Source organism: Chrysemys picta, chromosome 24 (assembly GCF_011386835.1).
Source record: "Chrysemys picta bellii isolate R12L10 chromosome 24, ASM1138683v2, whole genome shotgun sequence".
NCBI lineage: Eukaryota > Metazoa > Chordata > Testudines > Emydidae > Chrysemys > Chrysemys picta.
In genome coordinates, this window is record NC_088814.1 from 1751503 (window position 1) to 1765908 (window position 14406).

Genomic DNA, 14406 nt, shown 5'->3' on the forward strand with positions numbered 1-14406 from the left:
GAGCTGCTTCTGCACTATCAAACACAGGCTTTTCCACTTTAAAAAGATGTTGAGCTTAGCAAAATCTCTGCCTCGAGGGTGCCCTGCAGTCCCTTTGCTGCCAACGCCGTTCCCAGCAGCCAAGCTGTTGCTTAAATGCTAGCACCTTCTGGTGGTGGTGTTTTTTAAAAACATGTAACAAAACAACACAACACAATTGCTTGTGCCCCCTCCCCCACCAGCCAGTGCCTGTCTGGTGAATTCTGCCCCCCAGCCCATGCTCCCAATGCCACCATTTACACAAGGCTAATAATAAACACAATCTGCAGTCAGATCACAGCTCCACCAGCCAATGAGGCTTTTTAGAGCCCAGCATGGCTTGCAGGTCTTGCCAATTGTGCCACTTAGGCCTGTCACAGTGGCTAAAGTTTCTGGTTGTGGGTTTTGGTTTTTCTGCTGCTGCCCCGAGCTAGGGTACTTGAGAGCATTGTCCCTGTGCCCTGAGGGGAAGAGAAAAACGCTGAGGGTGGGACTTAAAAGGGACCCAAGCAGTGACAGTGGCACGGATGCAACGCACTGTATGTAATGCAAGCCTTCCTCCCCCTCCAAATATACCATCCCAGTCTCCCTCCTCCCCTCTGGGCTCAGTCGGACCCCGCTGCGTTCCCAGCCATCTCTGCTTCACGGGAGAAACACCTGCTTCACTTCCAGTTTTGGTAGAAATTAGAGGAAATTGCGACGTCCTTTGGGGAACTGAGGAACAGACCAGGGCCCATGTAGGCCTGTCTCCTCTCGCCAAGAGGGGCCATTCCCAGTGGCTTCAGAGAAAGTGAAAGAAACCTGCAGTGATGGAATAACCTGCCCCCCTGGGGAAAGTTCTTCCTAACCTCCATCAATCAGGGGTGGACCTGAAATAGGAGCGTTTATATCAACTCAAAACGTGTGTGTGTGTATGTGTGTGTGTGTGTTTTTAAATCCTTATAAATTAAAGCTCTGGATGTTCTCATTATCCATATAAATCTCCAGTTCTTTCTGGACTCCTGCTAAGTTCTTGGTCTCCGTGATATCTTGTGGCGGTGAGTTCCAAAGGCTAATCAGGAGTTGTGTAACTCTAATAAAACACGGAATATGGCAGCATCCTGAAGGTCACAGATTCTGATGCGTTCCCCTCCCGCCCCCCGATAACTCCCTGTTCAGGAGGGACCTCGAGCTGCCTGGCATGAAGCAGGGGTGGCCGCATGGAGGCCTGTAGGCCGTCCCCGGCCATGTAGTTCCGCCATGCGGCCCTTGGCCACTTTCGTGTTTAATTCAGAAGGGCACATCCCCCGTGGGGCAGGTGCCCGCAGTTCTCCGCACTGGTCTGAACGGAGGAGGGCAGGATGGCCCCTTGCTGGCGTGTTGCTCACCGGGACCTGGTGTGTGTGTGTTGGTTTCCTGTGGCCCCCACTTTCCCCAGGAGACACCCCCACCGGCAGGGCAGAGGTGCCTGCTGCTGGGGGCGGGTGCAGCAAGCCAGACTGGGGCCTGGGAACCCCCCTTGTGAGCCCAGGATCAGCCCCCTCCAGGCAGCTCCCCGGCTCTGGACCCAGCGGGTGGGGAGCACCCCAGGGTGCAGGCCGGGGGCGCTGATGTGCAACCAGCGGAGCGAGCCACGTGCAGCGGGGGGGTGGGGGGGGGTCTTAGGCGGCCGGCGCAGCCCTGGAGAACCAGCTGCTCCCCCCCCCCGCCACTCCCCGCCTCCTTCCCCCGGGCGCGCGCGCACGCGCTCCCCCGGCTCTGTCCAGAGCGAGCGGCGGCGGCGGGCGCGCGCGGGGAGAATGTTGCCCAGAGCGGTGCAGGTTGTACAGCTGAGCGGCTGGCCAGGTGAGCGGGGGCAGGTGAGCGGGGGCCGGGCATGGGGTGCATCCCCCCTCCCGACAGGCGCTGCAGCTGTGCAGAGGGCGATGCACTGGAAAGGGCAGCATTGATTCATTCATTAAACTAATGAGCATTAGGGAGAGTTCTCCGGGAGGGCAGGTGCGTGCATGGACGGGACTGGGGGGGGCAGAATAGTTGTTGCAGCAGCGAAAGTTGCGGGGGGAGGCTCTGTACACATGCAGCGCGAGTCCAGATTTCGGCAGGACAGGAGAGAAGTGAACTAGAAGAGCCTGATCCAAGCGGTACCTGCTCCTGTCCGAGCTTCCAGCATCCGGGGGGTTCCCGTGACGTGCACTTGGAGAGCCGGGGGGGGGGTACATCCTGAGTGCCCCCTAAACACTTCCACCCGCAGGGCCCAGGCGGCCGGGACAGGGGTGGGTCGGATTCTGTGCTTCCCAACCATTTGCTCTGCCATGATCTCAGACAATAAGGGGCTGGAGCTGGAGAAACAGGCGGGATTCTGCTTCCTCCTACGCTGGCGTAAACCAGGGGTTGGAGCTGCTCGATCTGGAGTCAAAGGTGTCGGAGTGAGGGAGTGAGGACGGGAGACCAGAATCGGGTCCGTTGTTTGTAAGTGGCTGTCCGCAAGGCAGCCCTTTGGATGCACCGGGTTGTTTTCCTGCTTTATTATTGCTTCCTGTTTTGTTTGCATCTTGCAGCTGGAAATACCCAAGGTTCCCAGGAAACAGGAGTTTGTAGGTGTCTCGCTACATGGAGACACCTTCACCCTCCCCAGCTCCTTCCACTCCTAACCCTGCAAACTTTCACTCTTCTAAGGAAACACAAACTTTTGCAATCTCAGCATATTTGATTGAATCCAGTCTCCTTAAAGATCACTGCTGGGTGGCTTGGTCTTTTATTTATAGGTGTGTGTGATGCCCATGAGGGGAGATCAAACTTTATTCCTATTATTTTTTCTTTTAAAAAGAGTGAATTTTGCAAAGAAACCTGCTTTGAAGAACTTAAAATAAAACATATTGGGGTCTTTAAACTCCCTTTCTTGTTGCACTGGATGAGTAATTCATTTCAAGAACCATTGATCTTCAAAAAAGGGCGGTTAGTTGGTGACGTCTGTGCAGTCTGGATTTGATTGCTGTGATAATAACTCCCATGTCCTGGGTTATATTAGCAAAGTTGTCGGCCTGCTGCAGTAAGTACGCAAAGTCATGTAATCTACATACCCTGCAGTTTGGTGGCTGGCTGTGAGGGTGCTCCCATCGGTAGATTTCATTGAGTAATGGAATGGTTTATGTAGAAAATCAAGCCTGGGTTTTCTGGCTCTCTCCACAAGGGGTACTCAGCTTTTAAAGAAAAAGCCTTTTGCTGAGTCCTCATGAAAGCTTTCAGAGTAACAGCCGTGTTAGTCTGTATCTGCAAAAAGAAGAACAGGAGTACTTGTGGCACCTTAGAGACTAACAAATTTATTAGAGCATAAGCTTTCGTGGACTACAGCATATAGAATGGAACATAAGTGGGCTGTAGTCCACGAAAGCTTATGCTCTAATAAATTTGTTAGTCTCTAAGGTGCCACAAGTACTCCTGTTCTTCTCATGAAAGCGTTTCCTGTGAGTGATTTGGGTAACGAGTGGGGCATTGCTCCAGCCTGCGTGTGAGTGGATTTCCCATTGTGAACCAAATGTGATTCTAGCATGTTAACTTCAGTGATCAGCAATTACTTAGTCCCCAGAGCGTCACTCCTGTCCAGAAGATTTCTGACCCTCCTGTCCTCCAATATGTTGTTCAGTTCATTTTATTACTCACTCGATAGCTGTGTAGTTACTGCTGTGAATTTTCCTGGGGGTTGTGCGAGCGGTAGGGCTGGAAATCTTTTCCTTTTCCTGAATAGTAAATCCTAAGTATCTTAAAAAGAAGCTCCATGTCTATGATTTATCTTTGGCAGAACACCCGGGCAGAACTGTCAGCACTTAATGCCAAACGTATTAGAGTCACGCGGGGAAAAACGACTCCTTTCACCGAATCTGAACACAGAGCTTGCTGGGGTCGTGCAGCTGAGTTTTCTCTTTTTTTTTTCAAAGACAGAAATTCAACCTTTATCTTAAATACATCAGCTTTTAACCAGCAAAATGGGATGAAGTCTCTGGCTCTGGGTTAAAGTGAGGTCTATAGGGCTGTGTTAGGGGGCTTATGGGGAGACATTTACAGCAGGCAGAGGGTTAGCAAAATGCCTGTGCCCCACTCAACTCCTGAGCCTGTGCTTAACCTAACGCACCTCGTGTCACCCCTGGGAAGCTGATGGGGCTGGTTGCATTGTGCAAAGTTAGGCATGTGAGTAAGTCTTTGCAGGACTGGAGCACTGGCGACTTACGGAATGTATCGGCCTGGTGCTTGGTGTCTGCACAGGGTTAATTTCACCCTAGGTACTGATCTGAGCATCTAAGTGTGTGGTTTGGATAGTCTGTATAAGCTTCCATGCTTGCAGATGGGGCGCGGTCTCTTAAAATAGCCGGGTGACGCTGGAAGGTGGTGCTAGATGGAAGAGGCATGAAACAGACGAGTCTGTGTCCTCCGTTTCCAGCTTGATCGTGTGTTTCTTCACCAAACAACATCAGTCAATTGCACAATCATTCATTTTTTGATGAGTGGCTGCAGGTGCTTTCAGATGGAGCCGTCCAGCCAAGTGGTGGCTCTTGGAGCAATCTAGCACAGTTCTACGGGATACCGAGACCAGAACATTACGTTTACCGTGAAATGTAACTCTCTGGATGATAAAATTCTAAGGTCCTGCCTGGAATGCCATTGAATTTAGCAATGGGCTCAGGGAATTTTGTTTTCTGTACATATATTTAAAATCAATACTCTTATGCTTTCAAATAGGAGAAAAAATAGAGGTCTTCAGGGTGAAATTTTATAGGATAGTTAAATTACACTGGGCTATAATTAGTAAGTGAGGATGCACTAGCAAAAAATGACGTAGCTGTTCTAATTGCATCCTGACACATTGGCCTGAGCACTGCTCAGCTCCTTCACTAGCTCAAGTGATGGTTTTGCATTGGCAAGGTTCTTAACTCCAGATGTTCAGAAATCATGGGATTGGCTTAGAAATCGTGAGATCAAAAAATGTTGGGTGGCCGGGTTCTTATTTCCTTCTAATTTCTGAGCCTTTAGCAGGTCGCACTTTTCTCTGTGACCACAAGGGCCAGAAAGGTTCTTTTACAATGAAAACTGAGATTCTCCCTACCACATGATTCCTGGAGCTGGGGCCTTGACACCAAATAGTTTGAGACCCAATAAAATCATGACCGCTTCTGCTTCTTATGAACTTGTGAGCAAAATTCCCATTCATATTGGTGGGAGCAGCATTGTGCTTTAAAGGTTAAACACATTGGCGGTGAGGTCCTATATTTATTGCCTTTAGGGGCAAATTCTTTGCTTGGCATACCTCCCTCCCCCCTTGCATTTGGCCCTTTCGTTTCGAAGCAGCGTGTCTTGGGAAGCAGCTGGTTTATGCCATGTCCAGCCTGTCTTGTTTACGTTCCTTTGTTTAAGTCATCACACAACACACGAGCATTTTAGGGTTGTTTTGTTTTGAACATATGCGATCAGCGCACAATGCAATTAAACTTGGAGGGCTGGTCCTGCTTTTCCCTCTGCATCCAAATGGCCCAGTTCAGTCTGTTGGGAACAGAACAACAGGGGAATTTCCCTGCCCCCCTTGTTTTTGGATGGCTTCCGCCCTGTAAACTGACTCTCAAGGCTCTTGTGCAGAGCTAAATACTAGCCAGCAGCAAAGGAGGACAAAGATGGCCGAGTACGGTCCGAGGAGGCTGGTTCAGAAGACAGACGTTGGAAAGGAGGCCGTGGCGATCGGGGCCGGGAATGTGCTCGTGTTGCGCTCCCAGGCCAAGGAGCGTTTCAAATCGGGAGATTTATTAAGCTTAGGATCAAACAGACAGACTAATACGCTGGCACAAGGCCTATGGCTGCCCCGTCCTTTGGGGGCACACGCAAGTCTGCTGCTACAACCAGAGCTAGCCCCACTGACCCCCTCAACAGACCGTCAGTGCTTAAAGGGGCAGGGCACAGGGCTCTTTAACCGGACATTCCCTGGTGCGTGCTGTCCTCGCACGGATCGCTGGGGACCTGGGTTAGGATTTGCAGACTCGAGTATCGTGTCCTGCGGTTGAATCTGGGTGAACCAAAAGGGAACCTTTTCACCAAAAGACGGTGATAAAACATTGGTTAAACGGCGGGAGAGCTGCGGCTGGGAGGCCGGATTTATTTCTATTGCTCTGCGGTGCTCTCCTGAGGCTGCCCAGTTCAGATGGCGATAATGGGCCAAGGTGTGGGGGTCCTGCTGGGATTCTTTCTGCCCCCTGTAAGCTTGGGATGTCTTTGTCTTCTTTCCTGACCTCCTTCCTTCCTGGGAGATCTTTCTATAACCTTCGCCAGCAAAGCTCTACCCACCAGGCCCAATTCTGCTCCCATAGAAACGTTTGCCGTGTATTTCTGTGGGGTTAGGATCGGGCCCTCCGTCGGCATGTGCTGCATGTCAGTAATTCCCATCTGTATTCATCAGAGCACCTCAGAATGGGCTGAAAGTCCCACTCAGGCCAGAGCGTTTAAGCATGTGCCTAAAGTTAAGCATGGGCTTAAGTGCTTTGCTCAATCGGAGCCTCCGTTACTAATCCCTTCCCTGCCCCCCCTCTGCCCCCAACGCCCCCTCTTGGAGAGCCCCTCTCCTTTATTTTTGTAGAGGGAAGATACGCGACACCAGATTCAGACACTGAGTGTATTTGTGCTGGCAGGAAGTCGTGTAAATACTGCAGTTTAATTGAACAATAATAAACCGCTTGAATAGCCACGTCCCATTTAAATCTCTGCTGGGCTTTTCTCCCCTGCCCTTTGATCCCTGTAGTTGGTCGTGGTTTGCGGTGTTCTCTTGCTGCCTTCCAGTCCTGCAGCAGCCCATAAAAATCTCCTCTAGGAATTTTTCAGACGTGACCTCCGGGCAAAAGGTGTTTCTGTTGCCACGTGCAAGGAGCGTGTTATCACGGCAGGTTGGTTTCCTGACGGTGAAGGGGGCTGGCTTGGCAATCCTTGGAGACTGAAGGCCTCTGTGTAGCTACAGCACGGGCAGATGCAGAGCGGACTTCTCCTTCCCCAGCATGAGCGCCTCTGGGCTGACGCGCAGTTCTGTCTCTGTTGTCCAATCCGGCCTTGGCCTGTCTGCTGAGGCCTCCATCAAGGTCGCCACTTAGCATGCAGTGTCCCTCATCCATGTGTGCAGCGGGTAGTACAGAAATGGTGCATTATGGGATCGATCGGCTAGAATTCTGGGTGTGTGACCCACAACTCCTGCAGTTCCCTGCGATGCCAGCGGCTCTCCCACAATACACTGCAAATGTTTCCCACCCAACGATGAGCCTACGGTGGTGCAGAGGCCCCTGGGATACCAAGCCGCAGTGCACCGTGCTTTTTGGGGTACAGCTGCTGCTGTGTGGACACAGGCGATGTAACTGGAGCTGATCCAGGTGGCGCAGTGTGAATGCGCTCTACCGAAATGGTAGCTTTGATTTTGTGACCCTGGTGTGTCTTTGTGCGTAGATCCGCACTGACGGGCAGCCAGATTCTGATCTCCAGCATGTAGATGTCATTCTGGAGTAACCGCACTGAAGGTGGTAGTTTCCTTCTCCCTGTTTATTCCCACACACCTGAGATTGGATTTGAACTGACAACTCAGGTGTCGTGAGGCTTAAGGGCGAAACCTTGGCGCCCTTGAAGTCAGCGGCAAAACTCCCATTGACTTCAGTAGGGCCTGCATTGCTCCCTAAAGGGTTACATTAATGTTTTGCTAAGGGGCTCTCGTAAAGGCACTAATGAAAGACAGCAAGTAGCAACCACACAAAATGAACACGCTTGCTGCTAATTTATTGCCTGCAAAGGGACACTAGATGCTGTGGCTATAATTTGAAATATAGCTACCCCATGAGAAAGATCCTAATTTCTTGGATTCTGTCCTTCTTTTGCTTTTAATTTATTCTTGCAGCCCTGGGGAGATATCTATATCTATATTTTTAAAAGCGTCCAATGTGCTGTAAGCCTGCCTCAGTAAACAAAGGCATATGTTCAACCCTTTTCTACACTGGACTGAAAACCTCGACGGTGTTGCTTTGCATTGCCGTTTGCTTTGATGTGCCTTTAGTTCTGAAAATTCCCCGGTGTCTCAACATAGGATTTGTTATTTTTTTGTAGCTAACGAAGAATCCCAGAGAGCTGGTTTTCCGGCTCTGCCGCCCTTTGGCGTTTGCGTACCTTGAGCCCACTGTTCCACAGGCTCTTAATCATTCCGTGGCAAAGTAAAAAATGCAAAACGTGCTGCCTGGAGCGGAGGAACAAAGCCCAGGAGGTTCTTTGTCAGTTTAGAAATAACACTGGGATATACAACGGCTGTTTCTTTGTCGGATGTTCTTAGATTGCGTCCAAAATCGGGTTATAATTTATATGTCAAGTAGCCCCTCTCAAGAATTACATCCCTGCTCTCAAGGAAATTTGGTCCACGGCTGCATGGTAACAAGTGCTCATTTTTTTACAGGCACCACAACAATTCACTTGTGAGTCGTTAAAAAACATCTGTATCTTGAAGGAGCCTCCTGGAGTCTTGGGAGGCTGCAAAGGCCAGCCGTAGAGACAGGCCGAAATCATTGTCGTGCACTGGGAAATTCCTCCTTCCTGTGTACCTGCGAGGAAAGCTTGCCTTGAGTTCTCGCGGCCGGATGCCTCAGAGGCAGTACTTCCCTCTCTGAATTTGCTTGGTCCATATTCAGGTGTTGCAATTTTTTCTAAATCCCAATGATCTCCTTGTGTTTGTCCCTCGTACCTTTAGCGTCCAGACCTGAACTTTCTGACCTTAGCAGGCCCTGGTGTAATGGCACTGTCCAGATGGTCCAATATCCCACTTCATGCCACACGAGGACAGACAAGTGGTGCTTCCAGGCTGGTATTCTGCTTTCTGGCACATCAGCACAGGCCAGTAGTCGCTGCCAGACACGATGCTTGTGCTGCATGACGCAGAAGAGACCCAAACTCTTTCAACGCTCCTCCGTGTGCAATTAAGCAATTAAGGAGGAATTAATTTTCCAGAATCCCACGGGCCTCACAGGCTCAGTGTGTGGGAGGAAGGGTCTGTACTTGCTCTATGAGGCCTCTCACGCTAAAAGAGAGGAAGGAAGGCGTGGTCATTAGAGCCCTGTCCTGGGGTTTAGGGGGCTTGAGTTCAGTTCCCTGCTCCTTCAGACTCCCGGTGACCTTGGGCCAGTCTCTCTGTGCCTCGGTTTCCCATCTGCGTAATGACCCTGCCCTGCCTGACGGAGGAGCTACAGTACCGGGGGCAGATGTTGTGTAGCACAGTGGGGCTGGGGGTTGCCTGGTGCTACCACAATACAAACGGCACATAATAGAGAAATGATTGAAGGTGAAGTCCCACTCCCGCATACATCTCTGCGAGCATCCTCCACTCTCCTCGCTTCGTCGGCAAGTCCCGTCAAGGCAAAAGGCTGGAAGGTGGGTAAGGAGGAGGAAGGAGTGGAAACTGTAGCAATAATCGTCACTTAGATCCTGTAGGGTAGGTTGCTGCTGTTAACTTCCTGGAAAGCCCCCCAGCTCTTTGCACAACACAAAACCTCTTCTAAAAACAAAGTTCAAACTCTGGGGCAGCTGCGAAGCCCAAGCGGAGGCAGGGCATCTCTGGGAAAGGCAGAAAGGAAGGGGCAGTTTGCTAAACTGGAGATCAGCCTGCAACTTTCAACTGCACTGGAACAAATTTGCTCTTGTTTGAAAAGGGGAATGTTCCCAAGTCTCGATTTCCCTGCCCTAATTATGGGAACGCTCTTAAAATGACTTGATAATGGGAAATTGCAAGGGAATTTTTTCTAGGTTAAGTTTTCATGTTAATCTAGTCCCCCCGCCCCTCCCAGTCTATCTCAGTGCTGAGAGCTGCTGCTGCTTCGGTATGAATGTATAAAAAGGCTAATGTAATCCTGTTGATGCAGCGGTGGTATGTGAAAGCAAAGTGTATATGCTATTTCCTGTAGAAAAACAGCTGGGTTCCTTTTACCAACGGATCTTGGAGGAATTAAACCAAACTAGTTTTTGCTCAGTTTGGCTCCACGGTCAGTCTTTAATTTTGTACTTCCCAGGGTATGGAATTTGGATCTGAAACGATGCTTGTTTTATTCACAAGGAGCGGTGGAGGGCAGAGAGGAGGGAAAGCCAGTTAGGGAGGGCGAAAAGATATGGGTCCTTTTTTGTTTTGCAAGTCTTAATTTGCTGAGCAAGCTGCCTGCTGCGTTTTCCTGCCCTGGCTGGCAATTTACAAAGGACAGTCTGGCCACGCTGTTCCCAACAATTTGGGGCACTTCATTTTTTAGGTCCCCAACTTGGCATGTCTTCAAGGGGCCTGGATTTCAAGGGGTGGGTGCTCAGCATCTACTGGAAAAGCCACGTGACCCCCAAAATCGCAACTCCCTTTTGGAACCCTCGACCTCGGTTCCTCCTTTATCGGAGGTTGGGGGCGGAGAACGGGAGCTCCCTGGCAGGGCGCAGCGTACGGTGCCGCTCGTGAGCGCCCACCTCTCTTTCCGATAGTGGTGGAGCCCCCTGAGGCGGCAGGTCAGTGTCTCTGGCTGAATTCTGCTCCCCAGACAGCTGCTGCGGTGTCAGCTCTTACGAGCGGAGCAGGGGTGAAGCTGGCCGGTGTTGTGATGGGAGATCTATAAGGAAAATCTCTTGTTACTGCAGGGAGAGATGTTGGGGTTTGAATAGGGGACGTCTTTCCCGCTGCGTCGGTGCTGAATGGAAAATTTCAGGCCAGTTTTAGGGGATGCTCTCTTGCTGTCTGACACCTGGGAACACAGGTTCCCTGTGTGCTTTTCCTAAGAGCAGCGTGTTAACTCTGAGTGCACCCCCCTCCCACCACACTAGCAGGGAGCTTTGGACATTCAGAGACCTGGCGGGGCTTTGTCCGGACTGTGCTAATTGGCTGCTTGCTCTGACCATCACCCCATCTTCAGTCCACGCCTGCCCCTCTTCCTTTCTTCTCCCCTGCCTGCCCCCCTCATCCCTTGTGTCTTCGTGTGTCTCTCTCTCTGTCAATCATCGTTTAACAGAATTCCTGCAGACAGCGGGGTCTGTCCCGGCATCAGCAACCCCTCTGGGTGGCGCTTCCCACGTGAGTGTCCCTCCTCGCTCCCCGCTTGGAAGGAGAGACGCTCCCTGGAATGAGTGTAGGGTGAAGAGGTCAGTTCACAGGCTAGATGTCGAGGGGACTCTGAGCATTTAACGAGGGTGAGAAAAATCAACCCTGCAGAGCGCTAGCAGGCTTGTCGTGGGACAGTAACCCATCACCTAGCACTAGAGGCAGGCGCAGCAAACACTTCGTTATCCCACAGGCCTTTCTGTGAAGGGTAAACATGAGTTTTAGGTTGAAAAGCGCTGCAGGGTTTGGGGCTCTGCTAGTCACAGTTGCTCTGCTAATTAGCATGTCAGGTGATCACTAAAACCTGGGAACTTTCAGAGAGTTGATTTTCAGATGGGAATGACTGTGGATCAGAACGCACAGCATTTATAAATAAAATAAATAGGGAGGAGGCTGGCGCCAGGGGAGATGTGGTCTCTTCAGGAGCAAAGTCTCCCTTAGGGCTTTATAGAGCGAACCAGCGCCTCAAATTCAGTCCAAGGACTAAGAGGTCACTAGTGCTGGTCACAGAGTGCTGCCACGAAGGGTGTGTCTGCATCGCCAACCCTGGGCCGCTTAGCCTTGTTAGAGGCATCGGGGAGGGGGAGCGTGGCCCTGCTAAGAGCTTCATCGTTCGCCTTGGGGTCGGCGTCTTCCCTGTTCTAAGGGGCTCAAGCCCTCGAGTTGCAGCTTATCGTCTCTCGGACTCAACCACGTTTTAGAGGACGTCGCTGCTTCGTTCTCCTTGGTTCCTGTCCTGTGGGGAAATCAGCATGACTGCTACAAGGGTGACCCAACGGGACAGAGCTGCATGAAGAGGTGGGTGCGGAGGTCACGGAATGGCGGCCTCGGGGGTAATCTACGGCCGTCCTTGGTGGGGCACCACGGCTTGTTTTCTGGGCCTTGTGCAGGAGGGGCCCTGCTCACCATTGCATTCGGAATGGGCGGGCTTGGCGGTGCTGCGCTCCGAAGCCTTTTCCCCAGGGTTAGTTCCTTGGCTTGTATGAAAAACGCCATCGTGACCAGGTCAGTCAATAACCATGAACACTCAGGATCTGGTCTTTCCATCACCTCTGAACGCCAGCACCTGCAGTTAGCCCTTCCTTCGCTGCGGGGCTTTGGCTCAGGTGGGATTTAGACATTAGCGTTCGTCCCGGGCCCCAGAGCAACCCCCAGGGCCGTCGACTCCAACGCAAGAGTGCTGACCGCCGAATCATCTAATGCACGTGCCTCAGTCCCCCCCTGCGCTTTTGCCTGTCTTGACTGAGCTCTGTGGGGCCGAGATGCTCTCACACTAACTGGGCAATGTCCAGCCAATGGGGCTCTGCGCTCAGTGGGGGCGTCTAGGCGCTACCGTGATATACATTGTTCACAGCTGTGACGGCCAGAAGGGGCCACTCCATGATCTTGTCTGACCTCCGGTCTCGCAGGAGCAGAGACTCTTGGCCGGTGATTTCAAACCCCAGTTATGGGCGTGATGGAGATTTACAGCATCCAGGTGTGATTTAAAGCCTTCCCGTGATGGAGACTCCGCCGTGGCCCTAGGGCAGCTAGCCCAGTGGTAACAACAAATTCCTTCTTTCTAGTCTCAGTGTGTCTGGCTTCAGCTTCAAGCCACTGGATCTCGTTGTGCCCTTTTCTGCTAGAGCAAAGAGCCCACTGCCACCAGAAATCTCTTCCCTGGGTAGGTACGTACGGGCCACAATCAAATCTCCTCCTGTCCAAGAGAAGGTTAAACTAATAGACTGAGTTACTTAAGCCTCTAGTTCTGAAGCAGGTTTCCCAGACCTGGACTTGTTCTTGTAGCTCTTTTCGGAACCCTTTCCAGTTCGCCAACATCCTTTGTGAATTACGCACAGACCTGGATGCCGTATCCAGTAACGGTCTGGCTAGTGCTGTGCCCAGGGGTGACACCACTTCCCTGCTCCTCTCTGACATTCACTTGCCTCAACATCCGCCAACTGCGTTTGCCCTCTTAGCTGCAGCATCGCGGTGGGAGTGCATGTTCAGTTGGGTTATCTACTGTGACCCTGATTCCTCTGCAGCGTCCCTGCATCCCAGCGCAGTCCCGTTTTGTAAGTGTGGTCTCAGTCTTTGTTCCTAGGTGGATGACCTTGCATTGGCTGTATAAACCACGTTCTTCCAACGAGCCGCCTTCTGAAGCAATGCAGGTCGTTCTGTATATGTGACCTGGCCCCTGTGCTGTTCACCACTCTGCTGATCTTTACGTCCTCTGCACATTTTGCCAGCTGTGATTTTCTGTTTGCTTCCAAGATATTGAATAACTTCAGGCCAAGATCAGATCCTGGAGGGAAGATGATTTCCCATTTACAATGGCTCTGAGATCTACCAGTTAACCATTTTAAATCCATTTATTATAATCCCTTCCTCTTTTATATAAAGAACAGGAGTACTTGTGGCACCTTAGAGACTAACAAATTTATTAGAGCATCTTTTATATAGTGCATTTCATCGGTAGATCAGTGTTATCTTCATTTTATAGCGGGAGGTGGGGGGGAACTGAGGTACAGAATAGTGAGGTGGCCCCATTACCCAGCAGGCAGAGCTGGGAGTAGAACTCCGCTCTCCTGAGTCCCAGCTCCAGTGTGCTACCCACTAGCCCGCACTGCCAGCGTTGATGTTACACAGGGTTCTGCATGGCTGGTATCATGCAGGACTAACTCAAATGCCTTCCAGGAGTCGAAGTACCCTGTGTCGACACAGTGACCATCATCAACCGACCCTGTGATCTCATCAACCCCCCAAATAGCAATTACCAATGGAGGGGGATTTATTCCCCAGGGCCTGTTTAGTTCTTGTTCCCTCTGCTGAGCCTGCCGGGAAAGAGGCTGATGGTTCTCATGATGGGATCTTGTCTTGTGTGTGCTTGGAAATAGAGCAAAGACCCAGCACCTCATTATTCACATAGCCACCAAGCAGCCGTGAGTTGGGAACCAGGCGTGTAGCTGCGTACTCCGGTTCTCTGCTCCCTCGCCCACAGGAGCCAAGTGCCTTTTAACAGGTTATTTGTTAATTTGGAACGGGAACAACTGCATTGGTGTGGTGCTGGATTTGCTCGGGCTGTCTGACTCAAATCCTCCTTTTGAAGTAGTAACACTTCTTCCCATTAACGTTTGTCATCTGTTCCCCAGGCTGCTCGCGCCCACGTCTCATCTCTCCAAGAAACACAGCACTCCCAGAGAGAGCGACACACACATGCTGTTTGTTTTGGGCAGGAGAGCAGCTACTTTGCATTGGTTTGAACTGCTGGAAGCATTTGCAGCACAGAAGATTTACTGTTTGTTACATGGTTGAAG

At 51.2% G+C, this 14406-nt stretch overlaps 1 protein-coding gene across 5 annotated transcripts in view; it reads left to right on the forward strand.

The window, feature by feature from the left end:
• Positions 1–1714: 1714 nt before the first annotated feature.
• ZNF385C (zinc finger protein 385C) overlaps positions 1715–14406 on the forward strand; it is a 185585-nt gene continuing 172893 nt past the window's right edge. For 4 of the 5 annotated variants that reach the window (XM_065577944.1, XM_065577945.1, XM_065577949.1 and 1 more), the window contains exon 1: positions 1715–1842. In XM_065577944.1, the coding sequence (XP_065434016.1) occupies positions 1797–1842 (46 nt within the window). In that variant the 5' untranslated portion in view covers positions 1715–1796. Of the gene's footprint in view, positions 1857–14406 lie in introns of all 5 variants that reach the window. The other variant, XM_065577947.1, reaches the window with a different exon arrangement.